Here is a 26,165-nt window from a genome sequence, read left to right on the forward strand (position 1 = left end):
TGTAGCTAGGATATTACTATAACATATTTAACATGTATGGGACTGCCTGCCATCCAGGGGAAGGAGTGGAGGGCAGGAGAGGAAAATTCGGAACAGAAGTGAGTGCAAGGGACAATGTTGTAAAAAATTATCCATGCGTATGTACTATCAAAAAAAGTTATAATTATAAAATTAATTTTTAAAAAGTATTAAAAAATATGCATGGTCAAAAAACAAATTTCCCAAACTACTTCCCCGAGATAGCTATTTGATTCAATCCACCCATATCTTCAAATTTCATGAATACGCTCCCTTTCTCCTATAAATAGAGCTGACATGAGTTTAGGCACCAGGAGCTGATTTCCATTATTTCTATTAATAAAAATCAGAATCCAAATAACCCTTTAATGTTTTTTGAAGCACTTTATACACATGATTTAATGTGCCCAGTCCCAAATTTACCCATGCACGCACACAAAACAGGTCCCAGCCAACAACTTTTTCTTTGCCTGCAGAAATAGTACGGGTGCTCAGAAAAGGCTTTGCTGTTGTTAGGCCCTCCCGGAGTAACCGAGAAGTAATTTAATAATCGGGAGAGGAGAGACTAGAGCCACCCTTCTTTCGGAACTTGGAGCAATAGCCACAGAGCACCCGGGGCTCTGCCAATAGGAAGAAGAGTTTGTCTCTGTGGGCGGGGCTTCGCATTCCGGCCCTCCGATCGCACGCCGAGTCCCTGCTAGGGGCGGTGCTTGGTAACTTTAGCCCTAGTTTGCCCACTCCCCTGTTTCCCAATCTCTTTTTCCGTTTGTTGGGAAGGACGCTTTTACTCAACTCGTTCTCTGAAGTAGCCGCCGCGCCCAGCCCCTTCGTGAACTAAGGCAAACCTCGGGAGCCTTACCAAGACTGCACTTCTCTCGCTGGCTCGGGCCTCCGGTCCATCGTTCCGTTCCAGCTGTCGGCAGCTGTGCAGCCTCAGCGGGGGAGTGCGCCGCTTTAACAACAACAACAAATTCCCCCGCTCCTCTGGAGAAAAATAAATTTAACGGGTTATTCGGAAAACAAACACGATACAGGAACACTTCCTGAGTCTGAGTCAGGGCTGGTTTCTGAGTAGTGGAGGAAGAGAGAAAGTGTAGAAAAGCCAGTGGAGTGAGGGAGAGGATGAGGGTGAATGGCAGGTGGTCTTTCCTCTCATACTCTTCATGGCTAGTCCCTTTTCCTTTTTTCCGCCAAGAAAACTAGATCATCTCAATCTTCCTGTAAAGATCGCCAGATGAAAGAGAAAGTAGTTAGAAGTAAGGACTAGAGAGTCCCGACTTTCTCACAGTGGGAGGAGTCCGAGGGCCCGGCTGACTTAACTAGTGAGGGCACTTCCTGCTGGGCAGCCCAGCTGGTTAACTTTTATTTAATGAAGGTTTACGGGACAGTCTCTCCCTCTGTCTCTCACCTTGCCTATGGCTGGAAGAAGGCTCCGGCAGCAGCAGCAGCAGCAATGGGACGAACTGCTCACCTTCCAGCATTTCCAGACCACTTCTCTCTCCGGGCACAATTATGGGTATGACCAAGGCGGCATGAGAGCACTGATAGAGGGTGAATTCGGCAGACTGAGAGGTAACTAACGCCGCCCCGAGGGGGTCTGTGGGGGCTGGGGAGAGGCGCAGGTGAGCGTACAGGTGGAAAAAGCTGTGGAGAAGCTGGTAGCTGGCACCCATGTGTTTAAATTTAAGAATGAAATGCTGTATTTAATGTTTGCAGATTATGATCCTGACCAGTAAGTGATGTTTGGGATCTGAAGTCAGAGGAACTAAGTTTGAGTTTTTATTTTGAGCAAGTCTCTCAGACGCAGTTTTCTCCTCATAAAATGAGAGAGGTTCGAGCCATAATCTCTTTAACATCCTAGGAACCTTTGAGTTCTATTGGTGATGGTTTTTGCAAGGAGCAAAATGTCAGTGAGCCTTGAAGCCTTGAATTTCATGGAAATTATCTGTTCTTTTGGAAAAACTGCCACTGGGGGGAAAAAACCTCCAAATCTCGCAATAAATATGCAAAGTCAGACAAAAAAAATGTCTTCACTGAACACTTCAGAACATACATAGAGAGCTCTGTCTGCTTCCTGAGTCTGTCACCTCTCTGTGGGGAAGAGAATAAAATGGGAAGGTAGTTGTATAATGCTTATACCGCATCACAGCCAAAGACATCTTGTCAATGCCCTGTTTTTGTTCTGGTAGCCAAAGTACATCAGGGACTCTTTGTACCTCTTTGGAAAGGTCAGGCTGGTAAATCTACATTTTCATGACACAGAATTGAGGCACATTACACTAAATCAGACTTACCCTATTCTGACACATGTTTCAACCTATACCATTGTAAGCTTTTGCTTTTTACTGAACAACGTAAGCCTCCAAGACAGAACTTTCTGGTTTGATTAAGTAGTAAAGTGCAAAAAGAGTCCATGTCAGCAATTATAAGCTTGGTCTAGTTAACTTAGGTGGCTCTAATGAAGCTGATTAACTTCCTACAGAAAATCTCTATATAGTTTTAGCCATTTCACAAGCTCTCAGAGGATTAGGAGAAAATATACTAAACTTCTGTAGGAACATATTGGAAAAGCCACCCCAGGTTATATGATCCTTACTAGTAGCTATCAAGAGAGTGAGTTCTGAATTCAGGAAGACCCGAGTTCAAATCCAGCCTCAGACACTTAACACTTCCTAGCTGTGTGACCCTGGGCAAATCACTTAACCCCAGCCTCAGGGAAAAAAAAAAAAAAAAAAAAAAAGAGAGTGAGTTCTGGAAAATGAATGTTAAGTGACTAAATGGCTCTGAAATCTTGTCTAATCTTTCCCAGACTATGTGATTCCTGTCTTCTTAAAGTTTTTTGAGCCTTAATTTCTCACTTGTTAAAAAAAAAAAAAAAAAAAAAAAAAAAGGTGAATACTTTCTAGTTAGCTAATCCAGTGGGAAAGTTTAGAGAAATGAAAATGAGTTCTAAGTCCAAGATGACATTATGCCTAATTGAAAAGCAGTTAAGGAGAGAAGCTCAAGACTTCTGCCTCACCCATTACTTTTGACCTTTCTAGATGAAGGGTTCTCTGTGACACTAAAATGGAGTTCAAAATTAGTTCTTAGCTGGGGATCTATGCCACAATTATACTAAATTGTTGGGAATAGGACAGCTTCCTGCCTAGGCCAAGAATGGCCCCATTATAGCCTCCTCAACCCTCTGAATCCAGCCTGGCTTACAGGAGAACCAATTTATGATTGCTCACATCTTTTCCCCATCCCCCCAGCCATAGACATTTTAAAATGTACCTTGAACTCTTGTGATTTTTTTTTTTCCCCCAGGGGAGGAAGGGAGACTTAATAGAAGTCTAACTTTATCATTTACTCCAGAATCCAAATATGCACCTATAATTTAATTTAATTAAACAGACATGTAATGGTGTACAATAGAGTATTGTATTTAGTCACCCAGGGATGTTTGGAGATCAGATCAGACTTAGGGCCTGACCAAATCTTCCTTCCAGTACAGTAAGAGGAGAGGGTAATAATATCTCTGTTCCCATTTAGCTTTCTTCACTTTTCTACATTTTTTCAGTCTCCAGTCTTTTCTCTCATCCTTTTGGTCTCCTCTATGACCTTTGTGGTCTCCTCTTTTTCTTTCCCAGTCCTCTCAGGAATGCTCCTCCCAGTATCCTCAACCTTTCTAGATAGCCCTTTGTATCCAAAGTGAGAAAGAGAAGGGGGGGCAAGAAGAGGGAGGAGGAGGAAAAAGGAGAGAGAGGGAGGAGAGACAGGAGGAAGGAGAGAGAAAGGAGGGGAAGCAAGAAGAAAGAGGAGGAGGAAGGAGAGAGAGAAGGAGAGGAAACAGGAGGAAGAAGGAAAAGGAAGGAGAGAGAGGGAGGGAGAGGAGGCAAAAAGAGGGAGGAGGAAGGAGAGAAAGAGAGAGGGAGGGGAGGCAAAAGAGGGAGGAGGAAGGAGAGAAAGAGGGGTGGCAGGAAGAGGCAGGAGGAGGGAGAGAGAGAATGAGACAGACATGTAGAAGGCCAGAACTCTGGAGAAGTATATTTGAAACAAGGATACTTACAAGGTGTTAACTCAGTGGAATTGATGAGATGTTTATTCTCTAGTTCACATATATACTTAATACTTAGCATGGTGATGTAATGGATATCTAGTTCACACATACTGAGTATGCTATAATGATGTAATTGTATTGAGGTATTTAAGGGCTGAGAAGGACTGGAAATGAGACATTCCATTTTTGACCATCCTTCTGGTGGCTCTCCTGCCTTCATCACTTCTTCACCTAAAGACCAAGGCCCATCTGAAAGATCTCCAGAATGCTACCCTGGACATTACACAGACAGACAGAGAATGAGAGAGAATGTAAGAGAGAATGTGAGAGAGAGAATGTGAGAGAGAGAGAGAGAGAGAGAGAGAGAGAGAGACAGACAGAGAGAGAGAGAGAGAGAGAGAGAGAGAGAGAGAGAGAGAGAGAGAGAGAGAACACATACAGAGTATGGATATTTGTATATGAATATGTATTAAATTACTGAGGAACACAAAGGTTCAAGCTTCTGAGCATATCCATTTATTTTTATGTTTTTTATTTTTTTTTATTAAAGCTTTTTATTTTCAAAAGTATGTAAGGGTTTAAATTTTCACCGTTGATCCTTGCATGTGTTCCCATTCCCTTCCTCCCCATCCCCTAGGTAGCAAGTAATCCAATATATGTTAAACATGCTAAAAAAAATAAGTATATCAATTTATCAATGCATGCCAATTGCATAACATATCAGGCCTTGGCCTTTTTAGCTTGGCCTTGGACCTTCAAGATGGGGGAGATAGATTTTTATGCATTAGAACACAATAACAGGCTATAAATCGGGATATAAAATTAGATAATCTGATTTCTAACTGGAGGAAAGAAGAAAGATTTTCTGAGTTTGGAGAGCAAACAAGTAATTTAATCAAATGAATATGGAAACGAAATTATTGACCAATATGGGATCAGTTTTCAGATAAGATGGCATGGGATACTTGAGATGTGTGATTGGAAGACAATTCCTTGTATTAGTACTTGGATCTTGTAATGTTCTCTTTGGTTCAGTTTCTTTGGGGGTCTCTGGGAGCAGCCTTCATTTCAGTTTAGTAATCACCACAAGTGCAGCCAGGTGTTAAAGTCCAAATCCTTTATTGTCTCCTTGCCTGGGACTGGTTAGCTTTCTTAGAGGCCTTCCTCTTTCCTTGGTTCCAAGGGCTTGAGCTCCCACCTCTCTTCTCTGCCCTCTGAATCTCTCTGAATCCAAAAATTTGTGCTTTAGCCTCCAGCCACCACAAAGGTGGACGATGGAATGAATCTGTCTCAGCCTCCGAGAGCTTCTAGTGTACTTGTCTTCTCTGCCTCTAAAAGCTTCTCCTCTGTGGCTCTCAGTCCCTGCTTATATGCTCCACACTGAGTATAAACCAATCATTATATCACAAGGAAACTATTATTTGTTGTACATTAAATCAATTATACTGAGCCATGCTATATTAGATTGTCTCATCAATTCTACTTAGTACCTCGTAAGCATGCTTTGTTTCAGGTCCATTGTCTCATCAATTCTACTTAGTACCTTGTAAGCATGCTTTGTTTCAGGTCCAGAGTTCTGGCCCAAACAGGATCTGACCGAGTTTCTGGGCAGCATAACTTAGGCTCTTAGTTAAAGGTCTCTAAACAGCTGGTAGAGGTGGTCCAGTTTCCCACCAACATAGGGCTAAGTTCAAACAATGAAATAGTTTTCTCATAATTCACTCAATTGAATAAAGTTTTCTAAAAAGCTAGAAATTGGACTAGACCTATAATTGATTAGAAAAGGAACTGAACTAGTTCCAGAATTGAATTGCAAGATGGAGTCAATGTGGTTCACTCAATTCCCACAAATGTAATGTGTTTAGTCTTTCCTTTTGCCTCTCTTTCTCTATTCCTTTACACCCTTTTTTTCCTTCCTCCTTCCCTTTCTTCCTTCTTTTTTCTCTTCCTCCCTTCCTACCCTCCACACTTTCTTCTTTCCTCCTTCCTTCCTTCCCTCCCCTCCTTCCTTTCCTCCTTCCCTCCTTCCTTTCCTTCCTTCCTTCTCTCCCTCCTTCCTTCCTTCCTTTTCATCCTCCCTCCCTCCTTTTCTCCCTCTCTTCCTCTCTCCCTTCCTCCCTCCCTTCCTTCCTCCCTCCCTTCCTTCCTCCCTCCCTTCCTTCTTCCCTTCTTTTCTCCCTTTCTTCCCTCCTTTTTCTCCCTACCTCCCATCTTCCCTCTATTTCTTCCTTCCTTCCTTCTCTCCTTTTGTACATACAGGGAATCATTATCTTATCTACAGGTGTTCTGTCCAAAGATACCTTGGGGTTTAAGGGCTAGATTTCTTTCTTAATGACCATACCTTAAACCCAAATCATTCTGACTCTCATTGATTGGCCAACAAGGGGTCCCCACTTGGTCATTGGACCCTGATTGGCTCAGAGTGAATGTAGATAGCAGTTGTTTCTCTTTTGAGAAATCTTGAGGGTTCCAATGTATTGTTGTTTTTGACTAGGTAAAAGAGTCCATTTTCTGCTTCATGTCTTAGCTACCTTCAATCACTAATTGGGCATTGCTTCAGTCAAAGACTTGTTAAAGACCTAATTTAGCTGAAAAAGGCCAAGGTCTCCCAGGGTCATCTCCAGTCATCCTGATCTATATCTTGCAACTGGACCCAGATGGCTCTGAAGGGGAATGTGAGATTTGTGACTTTACACAGTTCTCTCTCATTTAAATCCAGTTCACTTGCATGTCATAGCATCATCTTCCTGGTGTCATGGTGGTTTTCCAGAATGGACAAATAACAACAGTCTGCTTTGAGTAGCTCCAATATAAATTTAAAGGGCATGGATGACTCTTGTAGTGAATAAAGTTACCTATTTAATAATAATAGTTAATTAACTTAGGAAGCTACCAAACAGAAGGTTGGGTGAACTCCAAACCCATGTGGTAGATGCAATTTATGGTACTTATACTTTTTTTTTTTAATTATAGTTTTACCAGAGATATGCATGGGTAATTTTACAGCATTGACAATTTCCAAAATCTTTTGTTCCAACTTTTCCCCTCCTTCCCCCCACCCTTTTCTCCAGATGGCAGGTTGACCAATACATGTTAAATATGTTAAAGTATAAATTGAATACAATATATACACATCCAAACAGTTGTTTTGCTGTACAAAAAGAATCAGACTTTGAAATAGTGTACAATTAGCCTATGAAGGAAATCCAAAATGCAGGCGGACAAAATTAGAGGGATTGGAAATTATATGTAGTGGTTCGTAGTCATCTCCCAGAGTTCTTTCGCTGGGTGTAGCTGGTTCAGTTCATTACTGCTCTATTGGAACTGATTTGGTTCATCTCATTGTTGAAGAAGACCTTGTCCATCAGAATTGATCATCATATAGTATTGTTGTTGAAGTATATAATGATCTCCTGGTCCTGCTCATTTCACTCAGCATCAGTTCATGTAAGTCTCTCAAGGCCTTTTTGAAATCATTCTGTTGGTCATTTCTTACAGAACAATAATAATCCATAATATTCATATTATGGTACTTATTCTGAGCATAAAAGTTCCTAGTTACATATGTACTCCTTCATGCCTATTAAATTTTCTGAGGCCATTGTGTATATCATCATGGTGTAGTGAAAGGAACACAAGCCTAGAATCAAAAAGCCTTGGTTTTATGTCCTAGTTTATGAGACTAATAAGGTATGTAATATAAGGCAAGTCATTTAACTTGCTCGGGCTTCAGTTTTCCCATCTATATGTAGCTGAATTTTATTGTCAATGATTATCATATGTAGTGTAGATTGGGTAGTTATCCCTCTCCTAATTATTCATTCTTTTGATTTTGTTTGATCAATTTTTGATGTGTCATAGACTCATTAACTTCCATTTGCCCAATTCAAATTTTTAAGAAATTATTTTCTTTGGTTAACTTTTTTATCTGTTTTTCCATTTAACCAATTCTGCACTTAAAAGAGTAGTTTTCTTCAGGGGATTTTTTTTCTTCTTTGGCCAAATCTAGTTTTTAAGGATTTGGGTTTTTTTTAGTTTTTTTGTTGGCTTTTTAAAAATTTATTTTCCTCAGTTATACATAAAAACTCCATTTAAAAAAATTATACATGTACATTCATTTAAAAAGCCACATTTCTTTCCCCCCCCCCTTTTTTTTTTAAAAAAAAGCTTTTTATTCACAAAACACATGTATGGGCAATTTTTCAACAATGACCTTTGCAAAATCTTGTGTTCCAAATTTTCCCTTCCTTCCCCATATCACCTCCCTATATGGCAGGTGGTCCAATACATGCTAAATAAAAAACATATTTCTTTATAAATCCTGTTACAAGAGAAAAATCAGAACAACAGGGGAAAATCATGTGAGGAAAAAAAAAACATAAGAAAAACATTGAACATAGCAGGTAACTAATTTACATTCATTTTCCATATTTCTTTCCCTGGATGTAGATAGCATTTTCCATCCAAAGTTTAGGGAGATTTGCCTTGGATCAAGAGAGCCAAGTCTGTTGTTGTGGTTCATTGCACAATCTTGCTAGTATTATGTATGATGTATTTTTGCTTCTGCTTGTTTTGCTCAGCATCAGTTCATGTAAATCTTTCCAGGCCTTTCTAAAATTGGCTTGTTCATCATTTTTTAATAGAACCATAATATTTCATTAGTTTCATATATTAAAATGTAATGACCGCATTAGCACCCTGGATACCTTAGAATCAGCTGGAGTTAGGATAAGCAAAAGTCCTTGATCTTTATTCTTGGTTTTTTGGGGTAGCAGTCAAGGGAATGGACATAGGGATCTCCACACCTTCTTTCTCTCTCCCCACTGCCAAAATGTCACTCTCACTTGTCCTACTCCACCCTCTGATACCTTTCACAATTCTCTGTCTTCACACACAGTTTGAGCTGGCACAGAATAGTTGGGCAGGGCCATTCTCCAAGCATATGTTAATAGAGTATTGTCCAATTGGTAATTAGCCTTAAGTGCTCAATTATCCAAGTGTATCTGCTCAGTTTCAGCCCTTTACATCTCCCACTTTCTTTTGTTTTAAAACACAGGTGGTTACACCATCCCTGAGGGATGTGAGAACCCCCCCAAAAAGGTTATCATGCCCTCCTTAACTTCTCAGGGAGAAGAAAAGCATCAAAGGGAAGTGGGGATTGCTGGCGGGTTTCTGGGCTGAAGAGTCTTATTAGAAACAGGTATGCATCATCATGGGAGGTATTATATAAGCACATAGCAATAATGCACAGGCTATTAGTGATGACTCTCTCCACAGCCAGTGCAGGCTCAATGTAGTGTAATAAACATGAATTGTATATGCAAGTAGTGATATAACAAACAATATAAATCAACATGGTTTTGTAAAAGATTTCCAGAAGTCCTATAAGGAGGGTATGTAAACAACAATCATGCATATACCTCCTTCAGCAACCAAGAGATTGTCCAAAATAATCTATTGTCCATTGCTTCACATGTCAGGGAATCCAATGATCCCCACAAGTTTTTGAAATCCTGCAACAGTCTTTTTATATGTTAGGGAATCCAATGATTCCTACAGATTTTGAAATCCTGCAACAGTCTTATTATTTCTCAGAAAATCCAATGATTCCTGAGGGTTTCAAGTCCTACAACAGTCTTATCATATCTCAGAGAATCCAATGATTCCTGAGGGCTTTGAAGTCCTATAACAGTCTTATCATGTCTCAGAGAATCCAATGATTCCTGAGGGTTTTGAAGTCCTACAACAGTCTTATCATGTCTCAGAGAATCCAATGATTCCTGAGGGTTTTGAAGTCAACAATTTTGAGTCAAACACCATAACTGCCAAGCTCTTTCAGTGGTGGGCGTAATCAGTGAACTACCCAATGTTTCTTGGGTCTTCTCCTTCATTTCAAAGGTCTGCTCCATCTCTCTCTGATGGACAAAGCAAATACAACTCATTGGCACCCATCTGATTCCTTCTCCATCTGTAGAGATACAAGCAAACTCTCTCCCCCAAGCAGTTAACCTATCTGGTCCCTTCCATTCACCACTTTCTGGGTCTCTCCACATCACCTGGCGATTATCTAAAGATAGTGGAACTGCTCACACTGGACATTGCCCTTCCAGTGGGTTATAAAACCTGTCTGCCCGGAGCCAGTGCATCTTTATCAAAGATTAAGAAGTTAATAGTATAAAGGGCTAGATTTAGAAGTTCTCTAGGATTACCTGTGGTTCCCCCTTTCTTTTGTTTTTGGAGGAGCGTCTTAATGTCTCTATTTCTCCTCTCTACTATTGCTTGTCCTAGAGGATTAAAGGGTATGCCAGTGGTGTGCAAAATCTTATACTGTGCACAAAAGTGTGCAAAATGTTTAGAAGTATATGCAGATCCATTGACTGTTTTTATCGCTTGTGGCACACCCATAATTGCAAATGCTTATATAAGGAATTCAGTGACCACTCAGGCTCTTCCTTTTGCTGCTGGTATTGCAAAACTGAATCCTGAAAAGGTGTCTACCACAACATGGATAAAAGACAGACAACCAAAAGATTTATAATGGGTCAATCCATTTGCCAAATTTCATAGGGTCTCAAACCATGAGGGCTCTTTCCTGGAGGGAGTGTAGGAGGGTGGAAAGGAAGGCAAGCTGGACAGGCTTTTATTATGCTCCTAGGTTCCTCTCTTGTTATTCCAAATTGTAAACATAAAGCTATATTAGCCTGATAATATTTAGAATGAGATTCTTGGGTTTCCTAAAATAAAGGAATATTGGCTAATATGTTGAGAAGGTGTTCTGCCTTTGAATTTCCATCAAAAATAGGATCTGGAAGTCCACTATGAGAGTGGATATGCAAGATATAAATCTTACCTGGATGCTTTTTCACTCGCTCTTGAAGTTCCTTAAAAAGCTGATATATATTGGAGGCTACAAATTTTATTTGGGCTGTGGCAATTCTTTGTACCATACCTACTTAATAGGCTGAATCAGATATTATATTTACATCTCCTGGATAATAAGTAAGAGTTAGAATGATTGCATACAATTCATTCTGCTGAGTGGACTGAAAAGGAGTTCTTACTAACACCTGCCCCATTTCAGCTAGAAAAGGCTAATAGTTTAGCCCTTGACAAAGTAAGTTCCCTGTTTGTCTATTAAACATTTAAACTACTCACATAATTTCCTGCTCACCAGGGAACTTCAGTGAAAGTAAGGGCTTTGGTCCACACCTTGGGCGCCAAATGTAAAGACCGCATTAGCACCCTGGGTACCTTAGAATCAGCCAGAGTTAGGATAAGTAAAGTCTTTGGTTTTTATTCTTGGTCTTTTGGGATAGCAATCAGGGGAAATGGACATAGGAATCTCCACACCTTCTTTCTCTCTCCCCACTGCCAAAATGTCACTCTCACTTGTCTTACTCCACCCTCTGATCCCTCACACAATTTTCTGTCTACACCCACAGATCAAGCCTGTACAGTTTAGTGGGCAGGGCCGTTCTTCAAGCTTATGCTAATAGAGTATTGTCCAACTGGTAATTAGCCTTAAATGCTTGGTTATCCAAGTACATTTGCTCAGAGATTCAGCCCTTTACATTAAAACTTATTTACCAACTCCCCAATTGATAAGCATCTACTCATTTTCCAATTCTTTGCCATTACAAAAAGAGCTGCTACAAACATTTTTACACATGTGAGTTCTTTCCCCTCTTTTATGATTTCTCCAGGATACAGAACCACCAGTGCTGAATCAAAGGATATACCCCTTTGGGCATAGTTCCAAATTGCTCTCCAAAATGGTTAGATTACTTCACAACAAGGAGTTTTTTTCTATAATCAAGTTTTGCTCTTCCTTTTCTAAGCTATTGACCCCTTTTTCTTAATTCTCTTGGATATTTCTCATTTCTTTTCCAAATTTTTTTCTCATTTGATTTTTTAAATTCTATTTGAGCTTTTCCAGATGTACTTTTTGGGTTTGAGATGAATTTATTTTCTCTCTTAGGTTTGCCTTTGTTATCCTCTTCTGAGTTTGTGTTCTGATCTTCCCTGTTGCCATAGTAGCTTTCTATAGTTGAGGTTCTTCCTTTTTTTTTTTTTTTTTTTTTTTTGCTAATTTTTAAAAGTTGAGATCTGCCCCTAGGGCATAGATCCCAAGCTTCTTTTGCTGGAAGACAGGGGTATTGTCACTGGCTTTCTGCACCAGGCCTCAGGCACTGGTGGTTTGCTTACTCTGCTGGGATCTGACCTAGTCACATCTGTTGCACTGGGGCTTCAGGGCTCACAATTGCTTTCTGTGCTGAGAGTAGAAACCTTGCTGCTGGCCTGCTGAGCTAAGACAGAGGGATCTCAGTTGCTGATTTGTGCTGTGGCTAGGAGCTTCCTACTAGATTGCCCTATAGTGCTTGTGCTGTGCTATGTTCTGCTTTGACTCAGCTGAGACCTTTCCCTCAAGTCCAATCAAGTGATCTTAAGTAGGAAAACTCTTTCAATCCACCTTTTTGTAGGTTATGTCACTCCAGAATTCATTTAGAGACTTGATTTAGCATGTTTTGAAAGCTCAGGTAATTTTTTAGCTTTTCTTTGCCATCTTGGCTCTGCCCTAGTCATCCCTCTAGTCATCCCTCTCTTTAACTACTCTCATCTCCTTTTACTCATTCTCATTCTAGTTCTAGGGCAACAAAGATGTATGTTCTTGTATTATGCATCTTGTATGCATTAATAATTAACTTTGAGCCCCTATCTCAGTTTTTCATGACTAGAGCCAAAAAAACCTTTCTTCTCAAGCTTTTTCTGTCCTTTTTATTAAACCCCCTAACCTTGTTGGCTTAAAAAAACCAGTGTTACCAAATAATCAATTTATTAATAGTGTAACAAACCATATGAAGATGTTTAAATGTTTCAACAGTGTATTACAATGAGAAAGCTAACAAATCACTAATCATTTATCTTTCTCAGGATGACAGTAAAAATTTCTTGTTAAGAATTCTCGTTATAATATTCCTTCTCAAACTAAGAGGCCTTATTGAGTCTCCCAGGAAAGCATTTCTCTTTGTCCTTTAACTCTAGGTTCAACAATTTCTCTCCAAATCTAACAGTTAACAGTCTATCCAGAATGACTGTTAGGCTGCCAATTCTTTCAGAGTCTCCATAGATGACAGCTAAATTGTAGCTCTTGAACATGCTGTTCACTCTTACTGTAATGGGCATACATAATCTGTGTGGGAGAGGGCTATATATTTCAGACTGCACTATTCTTTCCTGGCTCTGAATTATTTTTACCAAGTCCTTTCATGTAACAGTCTGAGTTCTTAGAAATGAAAGTTGCAGAGGTAGCAGAGAGGGGCAAAAACTTGATTTGAAAAATAAATGGAAAAACCTCATATAATGCAGTTAACTTTCCATTTTCTGTGTTGGAGTGAAAAGGTCATCTAGACAAGGGAAAAATAGTACATTAATTATGCTATTCTATGGACTTCCATGAAAAGGACAACTCTGGGATTCACTGAGAAGTATTCTGTAGAAAGCAACTATTTTCTGGGTAATTAATAATATTGATCATCTAGCTATATGTAATTTGTGGGGATTAAAACTATCCCATCTACATCTACATCAAAAGAAACAGGAGCAGAGTGCTGAGTCAATGGCCCTTTATTAAAGGATTCTTGGTCTTCCCTGATGAAGTAAACCTCAGATCTTTCTCATAATCTGAGGTGTCTTCTTCCCTTAGCGCTATACTTTCATAGAGTTAGAGTTACACAAATTATAGAATAGTGATTCCATTGGTTAACATGTTGATTGTTGTCTTTGCACTCAAAGAGGACCAGAATGATGTTACTATGACCATGGCTGATCAAACCAGAGCAGGCCTGGAATGCTCTGCCACAGATTGGACACAAACAGTTCTGTGAACATTTGGGATGGACTCTAACTTTGTGCATCTCATATTTCTTCTGAGTTAATTCAATTCTGCTTTGTTCATAGAGCACAGCCCCTTCTCTGATGTAATACCTAGGCTAAAATATAAATATTTTATATCTATCATCTATCTCTCTATCTCTCTATCTATCTATCTATCTATCCATCTATCATATAAATACCAGCAGGATCACAAATTGGATGAAGCTATCACAATCAGTGATCTAAGTGGTCATAAGATGGTTAGTGGCTATAAGGTGCCCAACCTGCTCCTACTGGATGAGTGATTGGTCCAGTGCTACAAAAGACTTTCCATGTAGTTGTGATCTCTGCCAGGTTGGGATTGGTCACCTTGACAAGTCATGGAGAGCCTTTAATTAGCTTTCTGTAGTAAAGAAAGTGAACTTAGAATCTGTAGCTCATAGTCCTTAGGCCTTATATACAGATCCATGATATGATTTTATCAAATTGATTAATACTGATTAGAATAGAGTAGGGGTTCAAATGAATTATTTCTCTCAAATTGGTAGTTAGTTATAAAGTGATGCCTACAATTGATGAAATAGATATATTCTAAACTGACACTTTATTTTTTTATTTTTATTAAAGTTTTTTTTATTTACAAAACATATGCATGGGTAATTTTTTAACATTGACCCTTGCAAAACCTTGTCTTCCAAATTATCCCCTCCTTCCCCCATTCCCTTCCCTAGATGGCAGGTAATCCAATACATGTTAAATATGTTAAAATATATGTAAAGTCTATAGGTATACATACAATATGTATACATATTTATAGAGTTACCTTATTGTACAAGAAAAATTGGATCAAGAAGGAAAAAAACCAGAAAGAAACAAATGCAAGCAAATAACAAGAGTAAAAATGCTATGTTATGAACCATACTCAGCTCCCACAGTCCTCTCTCTGGGTGTAGAGGGGTCTTTGTTTCTTTCTTTCTTTTTCTTTTTTCTTTTTTTTTTTTTTTGCTGAGGCATTTGGGGTTAAGTGACTTGCTCAGGGTCACACAGCTAAGAAGTGTTAGGTGTCTGAGACCAGTAGAGGGCTCTTTCATCACAAGATTATTGGAACTAATCTGAATCATTTTATTGTTGGAAAGAGCCAAAACTGATACTTTATTAGAAACATTTTTATGGGAAGTAGAATTGGAAATTTTTTAAGGACATCAATTGTTAGGATTACAAGGTGAGAACTCAGGCTGTCTGGACAGTTCTCTGATGTTAGGTGAGAACTCAGGTTGTCTGGACAGTTCTCTGGCTCAGATTCATACCTTTGGTTCAGGCCTTTGAAAGGAGTTTACACCTTTGATCTTCTGAGGTAGAGTTTACATGTTTAAAAGAAGTTTGCACCTTTAAGAAGCCTGGGTTAAAGAAGCCTTTAAGCCCCTGAGTTCTCACATGCCCCTTTAAAAGGAGCAAGTTCATTGGTTGAAGTATTTTCTCATAAGCCCCATTGAGTTCTCACTACAATCTTTGGGAGGATAAAAGAGACAACATTGGGCCCGGAGAAGGAGTCTACTCTAGGTCAGAGTTGGGAGGGCTCTCTACAGGAAGAAGAGTCTGGTGGGGAGATTGAGTTGAGACAGCAGATCTCCTCCCAGAGAGCGATTGCAGTTTCTGGAGACAAAGCTCTCAACTTCCTGATTGCTCTCTGAAAAGGGGCAAACCCAAACTTTGTGGCTCATTGATTGGATTATCTAAGGATTTTCAAAGTGATTTGTGGGAATGTGGAATGACATTAGAATCACACAATGTTAGCTTTGAATGGGACTTTAGAGATCTCAAACAGTATTATGATTTTATAGATAGTCAATTGCTTATATTTTCATCTACCGGTGCTAAGTCTATCATTCATAAATGATCCTATCTAGCTACTAGATATGCTGTGAAGGGCTTTCTGCTTCAAGATTAGATGATCTTTCAATCCCAAAAGACTCATGATGAAAAATTCTATCAGAGAAAGAACTTATGTTGTCTGAAAACAAACTAAAGCATACTATTTTTCTTTTTTTCTCTTCTTCCCTCCCTCCCTTCTTTCCTTCCTCCCTCTTTCCCTCCTTCTCTCCCTCCCTTCCTTTCCTTTTTTCTTTTTCCTCCCTCCTTTTATCCCTCCTTCCTTCCTTCCCTTCATCCTTCCCTCTCTCCCTTTCTCCTTTCTTTCCTTCCTTCCTTTTTCCAGTCTTCTTGCATAAAATGTGTTTTGCATGATAGTACATGTGTAACTTATATCAGATTGTTTATCTCAAGGAGGAGGAAAGGAAGAAGAGAATTTGGAACTCAAAAAAACAGTAAATGTTAAAAATTGTTTTTACATGTAATTGGGGAAAATACACACATATATATATTATATATTTAAAAAGACTAGATGAACTTTGAAGTTCCTTTTAAATTTGAGATGTTTGGATTCTTTGATTTTTAACATTTTTTGTTTGTGCTATGATTTCAGTTGGTCAGGACATACCTTAGGGATTCTAATGGTTTTGGCTCGACACTTCTTATTTCTAGGTATTCTCATCATATTACAATCTTTTCTAACTCTCAAGCTGAATGCTTGATCTATGACTATAAAACTGAGAATTTTTGAATGTGGTAACACTTCACTATCCACAGGTTGTGTGGAATAGAGAGATAAGGTGAAGAACTTACAAGAATGTGTGAATCCTTTTTCTGTATTTTATTTTAATTATTTCTGTCTTTCCCCTATGACCTGTATAATATGTACAGGCCCATATTTACTTGAGCCTTGGTCAGTTACAAACATATTTATGTAACCTAAGCTGATGACATTTATCAATATTTAGTCTATTAGCTTGACCACTGTCTGCTTAATTATCTGAAGCCTGAAGGCCTGATTTTCTATTTCCTAGAAATCAGGTGATTTCAGGGAAACAGAAACCTTCCATTCCAACAACCAATTAGATGCCTCCCCCCCATGCTCTCTTGTGACGTAATCTCTTGTATAAAAGCTGTGTATCTTTACTACTTCTTTAGCCCTCCTACCATGAGCTTTCTCTTTCTTATCTCATGATGGGACGGCTTATCCTCTGGAGATTTAATAAACAACCTTTCTGCTTTCTATTTTGAGTGATCTCTGAGTAGTCATTTTGGATAAGGCTCTTCTACATCCCACATAGGCTAAGCTAATTGTATTAAAGATCGATACTCTAATTATCAACCCAGATTGAATTTTATTTTATTATTTTTTGGCAAGGCAGTAGAGATTAAGTGATTTGTGTACCGTCACATAACTAGTAAATGTTAAATGCTGGAACTCAGGTCCTCTTGACTTCAGGGCTGGTACTCTATCCAGTAAGCCATCTAGCTGCCCCCTATTATATTTTAAAAGGAAGGAGGATATCCTCCTTATAAAAGATCTTCCTTCCTAGGTGACTGGCTAACCATTTTACTGCTACATAAAATGAAATTATGCTATTTATTCATATGAAAATTAAGTCTCTGTATATAGCTATGAATGCATACTAGAGATGTATGTAGATGAGAGTAGTTTGGTATGATGATAAGCACATCTCTGTTAATCAGCATAGGTTTCCTGGAGAAGGAGGGATTGTAAACCAAATTGTTAATGATTGTAGTGGGAGTTGGACTGCTCTGAACGAAAAAGTCATTGGAAGTAATAGAGGATTGAAAATGGGGATGAGTAATGGATTTGCTTGGCTGAAATGGAAAAGTAGCATAAATTTACAGAACTACAAATAGTATATAACAATTAAGAACCAAAAACATTCAGAAAGCTTTCTCATGAAAACCTAAATAGAAGAGGGTTGCCAGGAGAAGAGAACAATCAAAGCGTCAAGCTTCCAAGAGGGCAAGAAGGACTGAAAAAAAAGGTGATTGGATCTGGTAACTTCGGAGAGAGAAATTTTAGTTGAAGGAAGGAAGACTATAAAAAGTTTAGGAGAGTTAGTGGGATCTATCTGAAATTACTTTCTCAAGGAGGTTAGCTGCAAAAAAAAGGAGAGCAATATAGGATGTTGTCCAACAGGAGAGGGGATCAGTTTGGGCTATACATTTAGATTAGATCAAATGAGGGTTTTTAAGGATATGGGAGAAATGGGTTTGCTCCTAGAGAGTAAGGAAGCAGCCATTAGACAGCGAGAGGTAAAAGATAAATGAAAAGAGTAATCTTGCTGGAGAAGAGATGAAATGTAATCATTTGTGCATGAAGAAGGATTTGTCTTTGCAAGAAAAAGGAGTACCTCTTCTTGTGAGGGAGAAATGACGAAGAGATCAGGAAGAGGATTTCGAGTGACATAAGATGAAGAGGGGAACAGCTTTGTGTGAATTGATTAGGCAGGTATAAAAAGTTTGTTTTCCTGCAGTGAGAACACACTTGAGATTATGTAACATAAAATTGTACTGGCACCACTCAGCACTGTTTCATGATTACCTCCAGTTTCATTCAAGGGCATCTGAATAGGAACAAAGGCAGCAGATGGTGGGAGTAATCCAATCAAAATAATCAAATGTTATTGCTTAGCAAGGCATGGTTGTTAATAGGATTAAAGGCCAGGGACTCCAGTAGAGAGAATAGTGGAGGCTGGAACTGGTTCACCCAGAGTGAAGGAGGGAAAGTGTAGCTGGTGATTGAGTCATAGCCTGGGGAGTAAAACAAGGAGTGGAAAGATTGGAGGTCCTGGTGAACTCAAAAACCAAGCCAAACCAAAACCAAAAAATCACCACCACAGGATCAAGTGTCATGAGAGTAGGAAAATTGGAGTGATAAAATATTATGATCAGATGTAGGATTTTGAGAGTTTATGAACATGGAAGTGAAATACTTATGGGTGACAACAAAATCATCAATGTTGGAAGGACAAAATAAAGCTGGAGGGATGGTGGAAGACCTTGAATGGCAGGCAAAAGAATTAGAACTACATTTGAGACTTATTGTCCCTCTGCTTTCCTACTTCTCCCTATAGGATATTGGAATAAAAATAGATTAGAGACCAAGGAAGAATGATGATGAATTACTTTTCTACATTCTTCTTCCTTCCATTCCTTCTAGCAAGTAGGAGGAGGAAGTATTTCTATTGTTTACTCTTGGTTGGGGAGGCCTTCTTTTCTTGCTTTTGAAGTTGTCAGATTGTAAGAAGGTGACTTTTACCTTTGGGGCAGCTAGGTGACGCAGTGGATAGATCACCAGCCTTGAATTCAGGAGGACCTGAGTTCAAATCTGATCTCAGACACTTAATACTTCCTAGCTGTGTGACCCTGGGCAAGTCACTTAACCCCAGCCTCAGGAAAAAAAATAAATAAATAAAGTAATTACTTCTCCAAGAAAAAGGGGATTTGTGAGATTCATACTTCATCAGGTATCCATGATATTTCCAGCTTTAATACCTAAAAGAGCATTGAACAAACTTCATTATTTTAAAAATAATTTAACGTACAATGTTGGCTTTGACACCAACATTTTAAAATTTATCTAGAAAAATGGAATGTTACAAATAAATTCCCTAAGATCTTTCCCTAAGATTCTGTGAAATTAAATTTAGAGGACTCAGTTCCAATTTCAAAGAAAATTAATGTAAGGTATAGAATTCTGGTGAGTGTGAAATCAAATGTAGAAAGATCAAGAAGATACATGATGAAATAGTATGTGCTGGGTTGCTGAACTCTGAATTTGATATCCAGAAAGGTAACTTTTGTGATTTTTTTTTTTTTTTTTTTTTAATAGGAATTACATACCTTGACCATGCAGGAACCACCTTGTTTCCACAAAGTCTGCTTACAAGCTTTATGGATGATCTAACTAAAAATATTTATGGTAAATACCAAGAATCTTTCTTTTGTTCTTTTGTTTAAAATTTAGCCAAATTAACTGTCATAGGGCCTAACACAATTCTGAGAACATAGTGAATATGCATTATATATTTGATGAGTTAATAAAATTGAAAGTTGACTTGAGGGGCAGCTAGGTGGCACAGTGGATAGAGCACCAGCCCTGAATGCAGGAGGACCCGAGTTCAAATCTGGTCTTAGACACTTAACACTGCCTAGCTGTGTGACCCTGGCAAGTCACTTAACCCCAGCCTCAGGGGAAAAAAAAAAAAAAAGTTGACTTGAAGTAAGATTTAGATAAACACCTGGAAGAAGATTGGGAGAGATGCCAGTTTTTTGAGTATCCTTAATTAACTATTGATAATAATAATAAAAAAATTACTTTTACAAATAAAATTCAATACAGTATTGGCTTTTACACAGATGGGTTTGAGGAAGAATCTTAAGAATCAGAAATTATAAGGGGACATGATTGTTATTTTCAATAACTGAATTAATAATTTAATAATCAGCAAATAAACATTTGTTAAATGCTTACTATGTCCCAGGCATTGTGTTAAGCACTAGGGATACAAAAGAGATAAAAGGAAATTTTTGCCCTTAAGGAGCTTTTAGTTTAATGAGAGACAACATGCACAAATGTATACAAACTAAGCTATGTATAGAATAAATAGGAGATAATTAAAACAGAGAAAGCATTGGTTTAAAACCAGTGAGGATGAGGAGGGCTTCTTGTGGAAGACTGGATTTTAGTTGGGACTTAAAAGAAATTAACGAGGTCAGTAGACAGAGTTGGGAAGAGCTGGGAGACAACCAGAGAGAAAGATGGTACAGCACTTCAATGCTGTATGAGGATGTATTCTGATGGAAGTGGAAATCTTCAACATAAAGAAGATCCAACTCACTTCCAGTTGATCAATGATGGACAGAAATAACTACACCCAGAGAAGGAACACTGGGAAGTGAATGTAAATTGTTAGCACTACTGTCTATCTACCCAGGTTACTTATACCTTCGGAATCTAATGATTATTGTGCAACAGGAAAATGGTATTTACACACATATATTGTATCTAGGTTTTATTGCAACACATGTAAAATGTATGGGATTGCCTGTCATCGGGGGGAGTGGAGGGAGGGGGGGATAATTTGGAAAAATGAATACAAGGGATAATATTATAAAAAAAAAGATTATTGTATAAATATGCTTATATATATTGAATATTGTATAGCATATATTGGATTGCTTACTATCTAGGAGAGAGGGTGGGGGGAGGAGGGGAAAATTTGGAACACAAGGCTATGCAACTGTCAATGTTAAAAAATAATGCATGCATATTTTTTGAAAATAAAAAGTTTAAAAAAAAAAAAAAAGAAAGATGGTACAGAAAGATGGAGTGTCTGATTCATGGGATACTCAGTAGGCCAGTGTCATTGGATTGAGGAGCACTTACGTTTGAGGACAAAATGTATAAGACCCAGGAAGATGGGGGAGGGGCTGGGTTTTGAATGCCAAACAGAACATTTTAGATTTGATCCTAAAGGCAACTAGGAAACTCTTGGAGTTTAGTGAGTAGGATATGACACAATCAGAGTTACACTTTTTGAAAATTACTTTAGTGGCTAAATGGATGATGAATTGGAATGAGGAGATGCTTGAGACAGACCCATTAGTAGGCTATTGCAATAATGGAGGCTGCTCTAAGAAAGTGGTGGTGTCCAAGGAGAGATGGGGGTATATTTGAGAGACGTTACAAGAGTGAAATCATCAGGCCTTGGCAACAGATTGGATATGGGGAGGGGGACAGGATGAGATATATTGAAGAATCCAGGATGGCTGCTAAATTGCAGACCTGAGGGATTGGGAGGATGGTGATGTCCTCTGTATTACTAGGGAGAGTGGAGGAGGAGGGAAGGTTTGTTTTTGTTTTTGTTTTTGTTTTTGTTTTTTGTGTGTGTGTGTGTGTTTTTTTTTTTTTTAGGAGATCCATTTTGGATATATCATATTTAAGGTATCTACTGGAGATCCAGATGGAGATGTCTGAATAACAGTTGGAAATGCAAGATTAGAAGTCAGCAGAGCAGTAGATTTGAGAATCATCAGTATAGAGATGGTATTAAATCAGTAGGAGCTGATGATATCATCAAGTGAAGCAATATAGAAGGAGAATATGGAGGACCTAGAGCACAAATCTATGAATACTGATGGCTAGAGATGGAAGAGAACCCAGCAGAGGAGAAAAGAGCTGTCGTATAGCAAGGAGTGGAACCAGGAGAGAGTGATGTCCTGTACACCTACAGAGAAAGTGATTAATTGTGTCAAAGGCTGCAAAGTCAAGGAGAGTAAGAACTGAGAAAAATAACTGGATTTGGAAACCAAAAGATCTTTAGTAACTTTGGATTTACCACAGTTCTGTGCAAGTCTGGAATGTGTGTCATTCTGTCTTTGGATCAACTAAACAATAAAAAATTTATTAAATGTCAACTTTGTGCTAGGAACCCTAACTAGGCACAGGAGATATGGCTATAATGGATATAACAATCTCTTTCTTCCTTTCTTCCTTTCTTCCTTTCTTCCTTTCTTTCTTCCTTTCTTCCTTTCTTTCTTTCTTTCTTCCTTTCTTCCTTTCTTTCTTTCTTTCTTTCTTCCTTTCTTCCTTTCTTCCTTTCTTTCTTTCTTTCTTTCTTTCTTTCTTTCTTTCTTTCTTTCTTCCTTCCTTCCTTCCTTCCTTCCTTCCTTCCTTCCTTCCTTCCTTCCTTCCTTCCTTCCTTCCTTCCTTCCTTCCTTCCTTCCTTCCTTCCTTCCTTCCTTCCTTCCTTCCTTCCTTCCTTCCTTCCTTCCTTCCTTCCTTCCTTCCTTCCTTCCTTCCTTTCTTTCTTTCTTTCTTTCTTTCTTTCTTTCTTTCTTTCTTTCTTTCTTTCTTTCTTTCTTTCTTTCTTCTTTCTCTTCTTTCTCTCTCTTTCTCTCTCTTTCTCTCTCTTTCTCTCTCTTTCTCTCTCTTTCTCTCTCTTTCTCTCTCTCTCTCTCTCTTTCTCTCTCTCTCTCTTTCTCTCTCTCTCTCTCTCTCTTTCTTTCTCTCTTTCTTTCTTTCTCTCTTTCTTTCTTTCTTTCTTTCTTTCTTTCTTTCTTTCTTTCTTTCTTTCTTTCTTTCTTTCTTCCTTCCTTCCTTCCTTCCTTCCTTCCTTCCTTCCTTCCTTCCTTCCTTCCTTCCTTCCTTCCTTCCTTCCTTCCTTCCTTCCTTCCTTCCTTCCTTCCTTCCTTCCTTCCTTCCTTCCTTCCTTCCTTCCTTCCTTCCTTCCTTCCTTCCTTCCTTCCTTCCTTCCTTCCTTCCTTCCTTCCTTCCTTTTTTTTTTTTTCTTTCTATTATAGCTTTTTATTTACCAGATATATGCATGGGTAATTTTACAACATTGACAATTGCCAAACTTTTTGTTCTAATTTTCCCCTCCTTCCTTCCCACCCACCAGATGGCAGGTTGCGACAATATGTTAAAGTATAAATTAAATACAATATATGTATACATGTCCAATCAGTTGTTTTGCTGTACAAAAAGAATCAGACTTTGAAATAGTGTACAATTAGCCTGTGAAGGAAATAAAAAAATGCAGGTGGATAAAAACAGAGGGATTGGGGATTCTATGTAGTGGTTCATAGTCATCTCCCAGAATTCTTTCGATGGGTGTAGCTGGTTCAATTCATTACTGCTCTATTGGAATGGATTTGGTTCATCTCATTGTTGAAGAGGCCACATCCATCAGAATTGATCATCATATAGTATTGTTGTTGAAGGATCTCCTGGTCCTGCTCATTTCACTCAGCATCAGTTGATGTAAGTCTCTCCAAGCCTCTCTGTATTCATCCTGCTGGTCATTTCTTACAGAACAATAATATTCCATACTATTCATATACCACAATTTATTCAGCCATTCTCCAGTTGATGGGCATGCTTTCAGTTTCCAGTTTCTGGCCACTACAAAGAGGGCAACAATCTCAAAAAACTTCCAAACTAATAGGGAAACAAGTACATATATAAATACAGCATTCATATAAAGTGACCATCGAGAAACATAAAGAATTAAGTACAAGATAATTTTAAAAGTACAAGATAATTTAAAGATAACTAGTAGTTGGGTGAGGGGAATCAGAAAAGACTTCATATAGAAACAGTTCTTGACCTGCATTTTAAAAGAAGAGAGGGACTCATTAAGGAAAAAGTGAGAAGGGAGAACATTATGGGTTTGTGGGATGGCTATGGCTGGCAAACCATTCTAGTATTTGCCAAAGAAAACTTTGCCAAAATGAGATCATGAAGTCAGACATGAATATAGAACTCAATAATAACAACTCAAAGGAATAGAGATGGCAGATGGAGTTTCAAATGTGAGGACCAGAAAGAAGACCTACATATCTACATTTAAAGAGACATTCTCATTTAATGAGAATTCTGCTGTTTTGAATACTTGCTAGGTTAAAGGGGGCAGTAGATTCATTCACTTTCCTGAGCTAACAAGGACTATCCATGAATCATCCATTAGATATGAGTAAGGAATGGCTAATCTCTGATCTTGAGACTATTATATTTTGAAAATAAATAGAGAAAGAAGTAGACTTGTTAGATCACAGAAAAGTAGGACCAATGGGTAAATGATAGGCAAATTTCAGTTCAACTTAACAAAGAACTTAAATAGAGCTGCCCAATAATGAATAGGATGCCTTATTCCTGGGGAGAGAGGGATATCAGATGAATATCTACTGAAGATGCTAAAGAAGAGTATCTTGGCTTAAGTAAGGATTGAATTGGATGATCTGGAAAATCCTTTCCAATCTCAAAAGTCTACATTTCTCCTTTTTTCCTTTTCTCCAGACAATTAAAGAATTTTATTTTGATGAACCACAAAAGGAGAATATATTTATTTGACATATGTGGTTTTTTTTCCCCCTAGGTAATCCTCACAGCCAGCATATCAGCAGCAAACTTACTTATGACACTATTGAACATGTGCGGTATAGGTAAGAGAAATTTATTACAGATTTCATACATGTTACTATTTATATTTCTCTGATTATGACATTTTGTCTTTGATTAATTTATCTTTTATGTGGGTATTGTATCCACATTTTCTCTAAGTATTCTGAGATTTGAAACACTTTCACCAAACATGAGGTACCATCTGATAATCTGTTTGGCTGGATCTGTAATTTCACCAATGAGGATTGCACATTGAAGTCTTGGAAAGTTGTCCAAAACTCAAGATCACATACCCTGTCAGAGATAGGACTGGATTTAGGACTTCATGACTTTGAAATTGCCTCTCTAACCACTATGCAATATTGCCTATCACAGATGAGGTTCTATCTATTATCCTGTAGATGAAACTGAACACAAAATACTGGTATGAGATGACAAGAAAATCTTTGTTGGAACATGAGAAATCTTAAGAAGAAAAAAATTAACAGCAAGAACAAATCAACTAACTAAAGAAATAATTTGATTTTAATACCAGTATTTGTCAACTTTTGATGCAAAATTAGCAGACTCTCCAATTTGCTACATATACTCTCCCTAGAAGGAAGCAACAGATAGAGATCTGACTTTCAAAGCTATGAAAATCTGGGTTCACGTCTTCTTTCTCGTATATGCTTGGTATGTGATCCTGTGCAACTCACAACTTTTCAGTGCTTTAGGCAATCCTCCAGGACTAAGTTATAGAGAAGGCGACAATTTAAATTTGTTGAGGGACTTTCTTCACCTGAGAGTTCCCTCTTTATCAGTGAAAGCATAGCTTCAGTCCTTAGTCCCTATTTCATCATAGGTCCATGCAGCAGCAGCATCTATCAGTGCTGAGCCCTACAAGTTCATCTTTTCAGTTAAACTAGTATTATGCTCAGTTAACAGGGCAACAGAATAATATTCAGAGGCTGAAACAAATGTCAAGCAGCTTCAAATGTCCCACTGGCCAGAAAAGTCTAGAAGAAAGGATCCAAGCCGCAGTGTACCTTCACCTTTCTTTCATGGTTTATTTTGTCCCTTTCAGTTTTCTTTCATGGCTTATGAATCTATTTAATTTATCTGCATTTGCTCATTTGTCTTTATTTGAACCAGAAATTATTTCGAATTCTTTATTTATATTTAACTTTGGAAATATTATATATATAACAATGTATCCATTAGATCAAACATTTGAAGAAAAACTGCTATGTGACATTAATTTTTTTCAATAACAAAAATATATTTTCTTTCTGTCTAACCTCCTCTCTCCCATTGGAAAAAAAAAAAAGCCAAAATCCTTGTAATAAATAGATGTAGTCAAGCAAAACAAATTCTTGATTTGGTCTCATCCAAGAAAAATATGTCTGTACACTGAAGTCATCACCTCTCTGTCAGGAATTGAGTGGT

The 26,165-nt window shown here is 38.2% G+C and overlaps 1 protein-coding gene across 1 annotated transcript in view; it reads left to right on the forward strand.

Moving 5' to 3' along the window:
• The first annotated feature begins 1,287 nt into the window (after positions 1–1,287).
• Positions 1,288–26,165, forward strand: part of MOCOS (molybdenum cofactor sulfurase) — a 108,623-nt gene continuing 83,745 nt past the window's right edge. Inside the window, exons 1-3 of the mRNA XM_074279225.1 lie at positions 1,288–1,590; positions 19,665–19,754; positions 24,712–24,778. Coding sequence (XP_074135326.1) covers positions 1,434–1,590; positions 19,665–19,754; positions 24,712–24,778 — 314 coding nt within the window. The 5' untranslated portion in view covers positions 1,288–1,433. The remainder of the gene's footprint in view (positions 1,591–19,664; positions 19,755–24,711; positions 24,779–26,165) is intronic.

Source organism: Sminthopsis crassicaudata, chromosome 1 (assembly GCF_048593235.1).
Source record: "Sminthopsis crassicaudata isolate SCR6 chromosome 1, ASM4859323v1, whole genome shotgun sequence".
Taxonomy (NCBI): domain Eukaryota; kingdom Metazoa; phylum Chordata; class Mammalia; order Dasyuromorphia; family Dasyuridae; genus Sminthopsis; species Sminthopsis crassicaudata.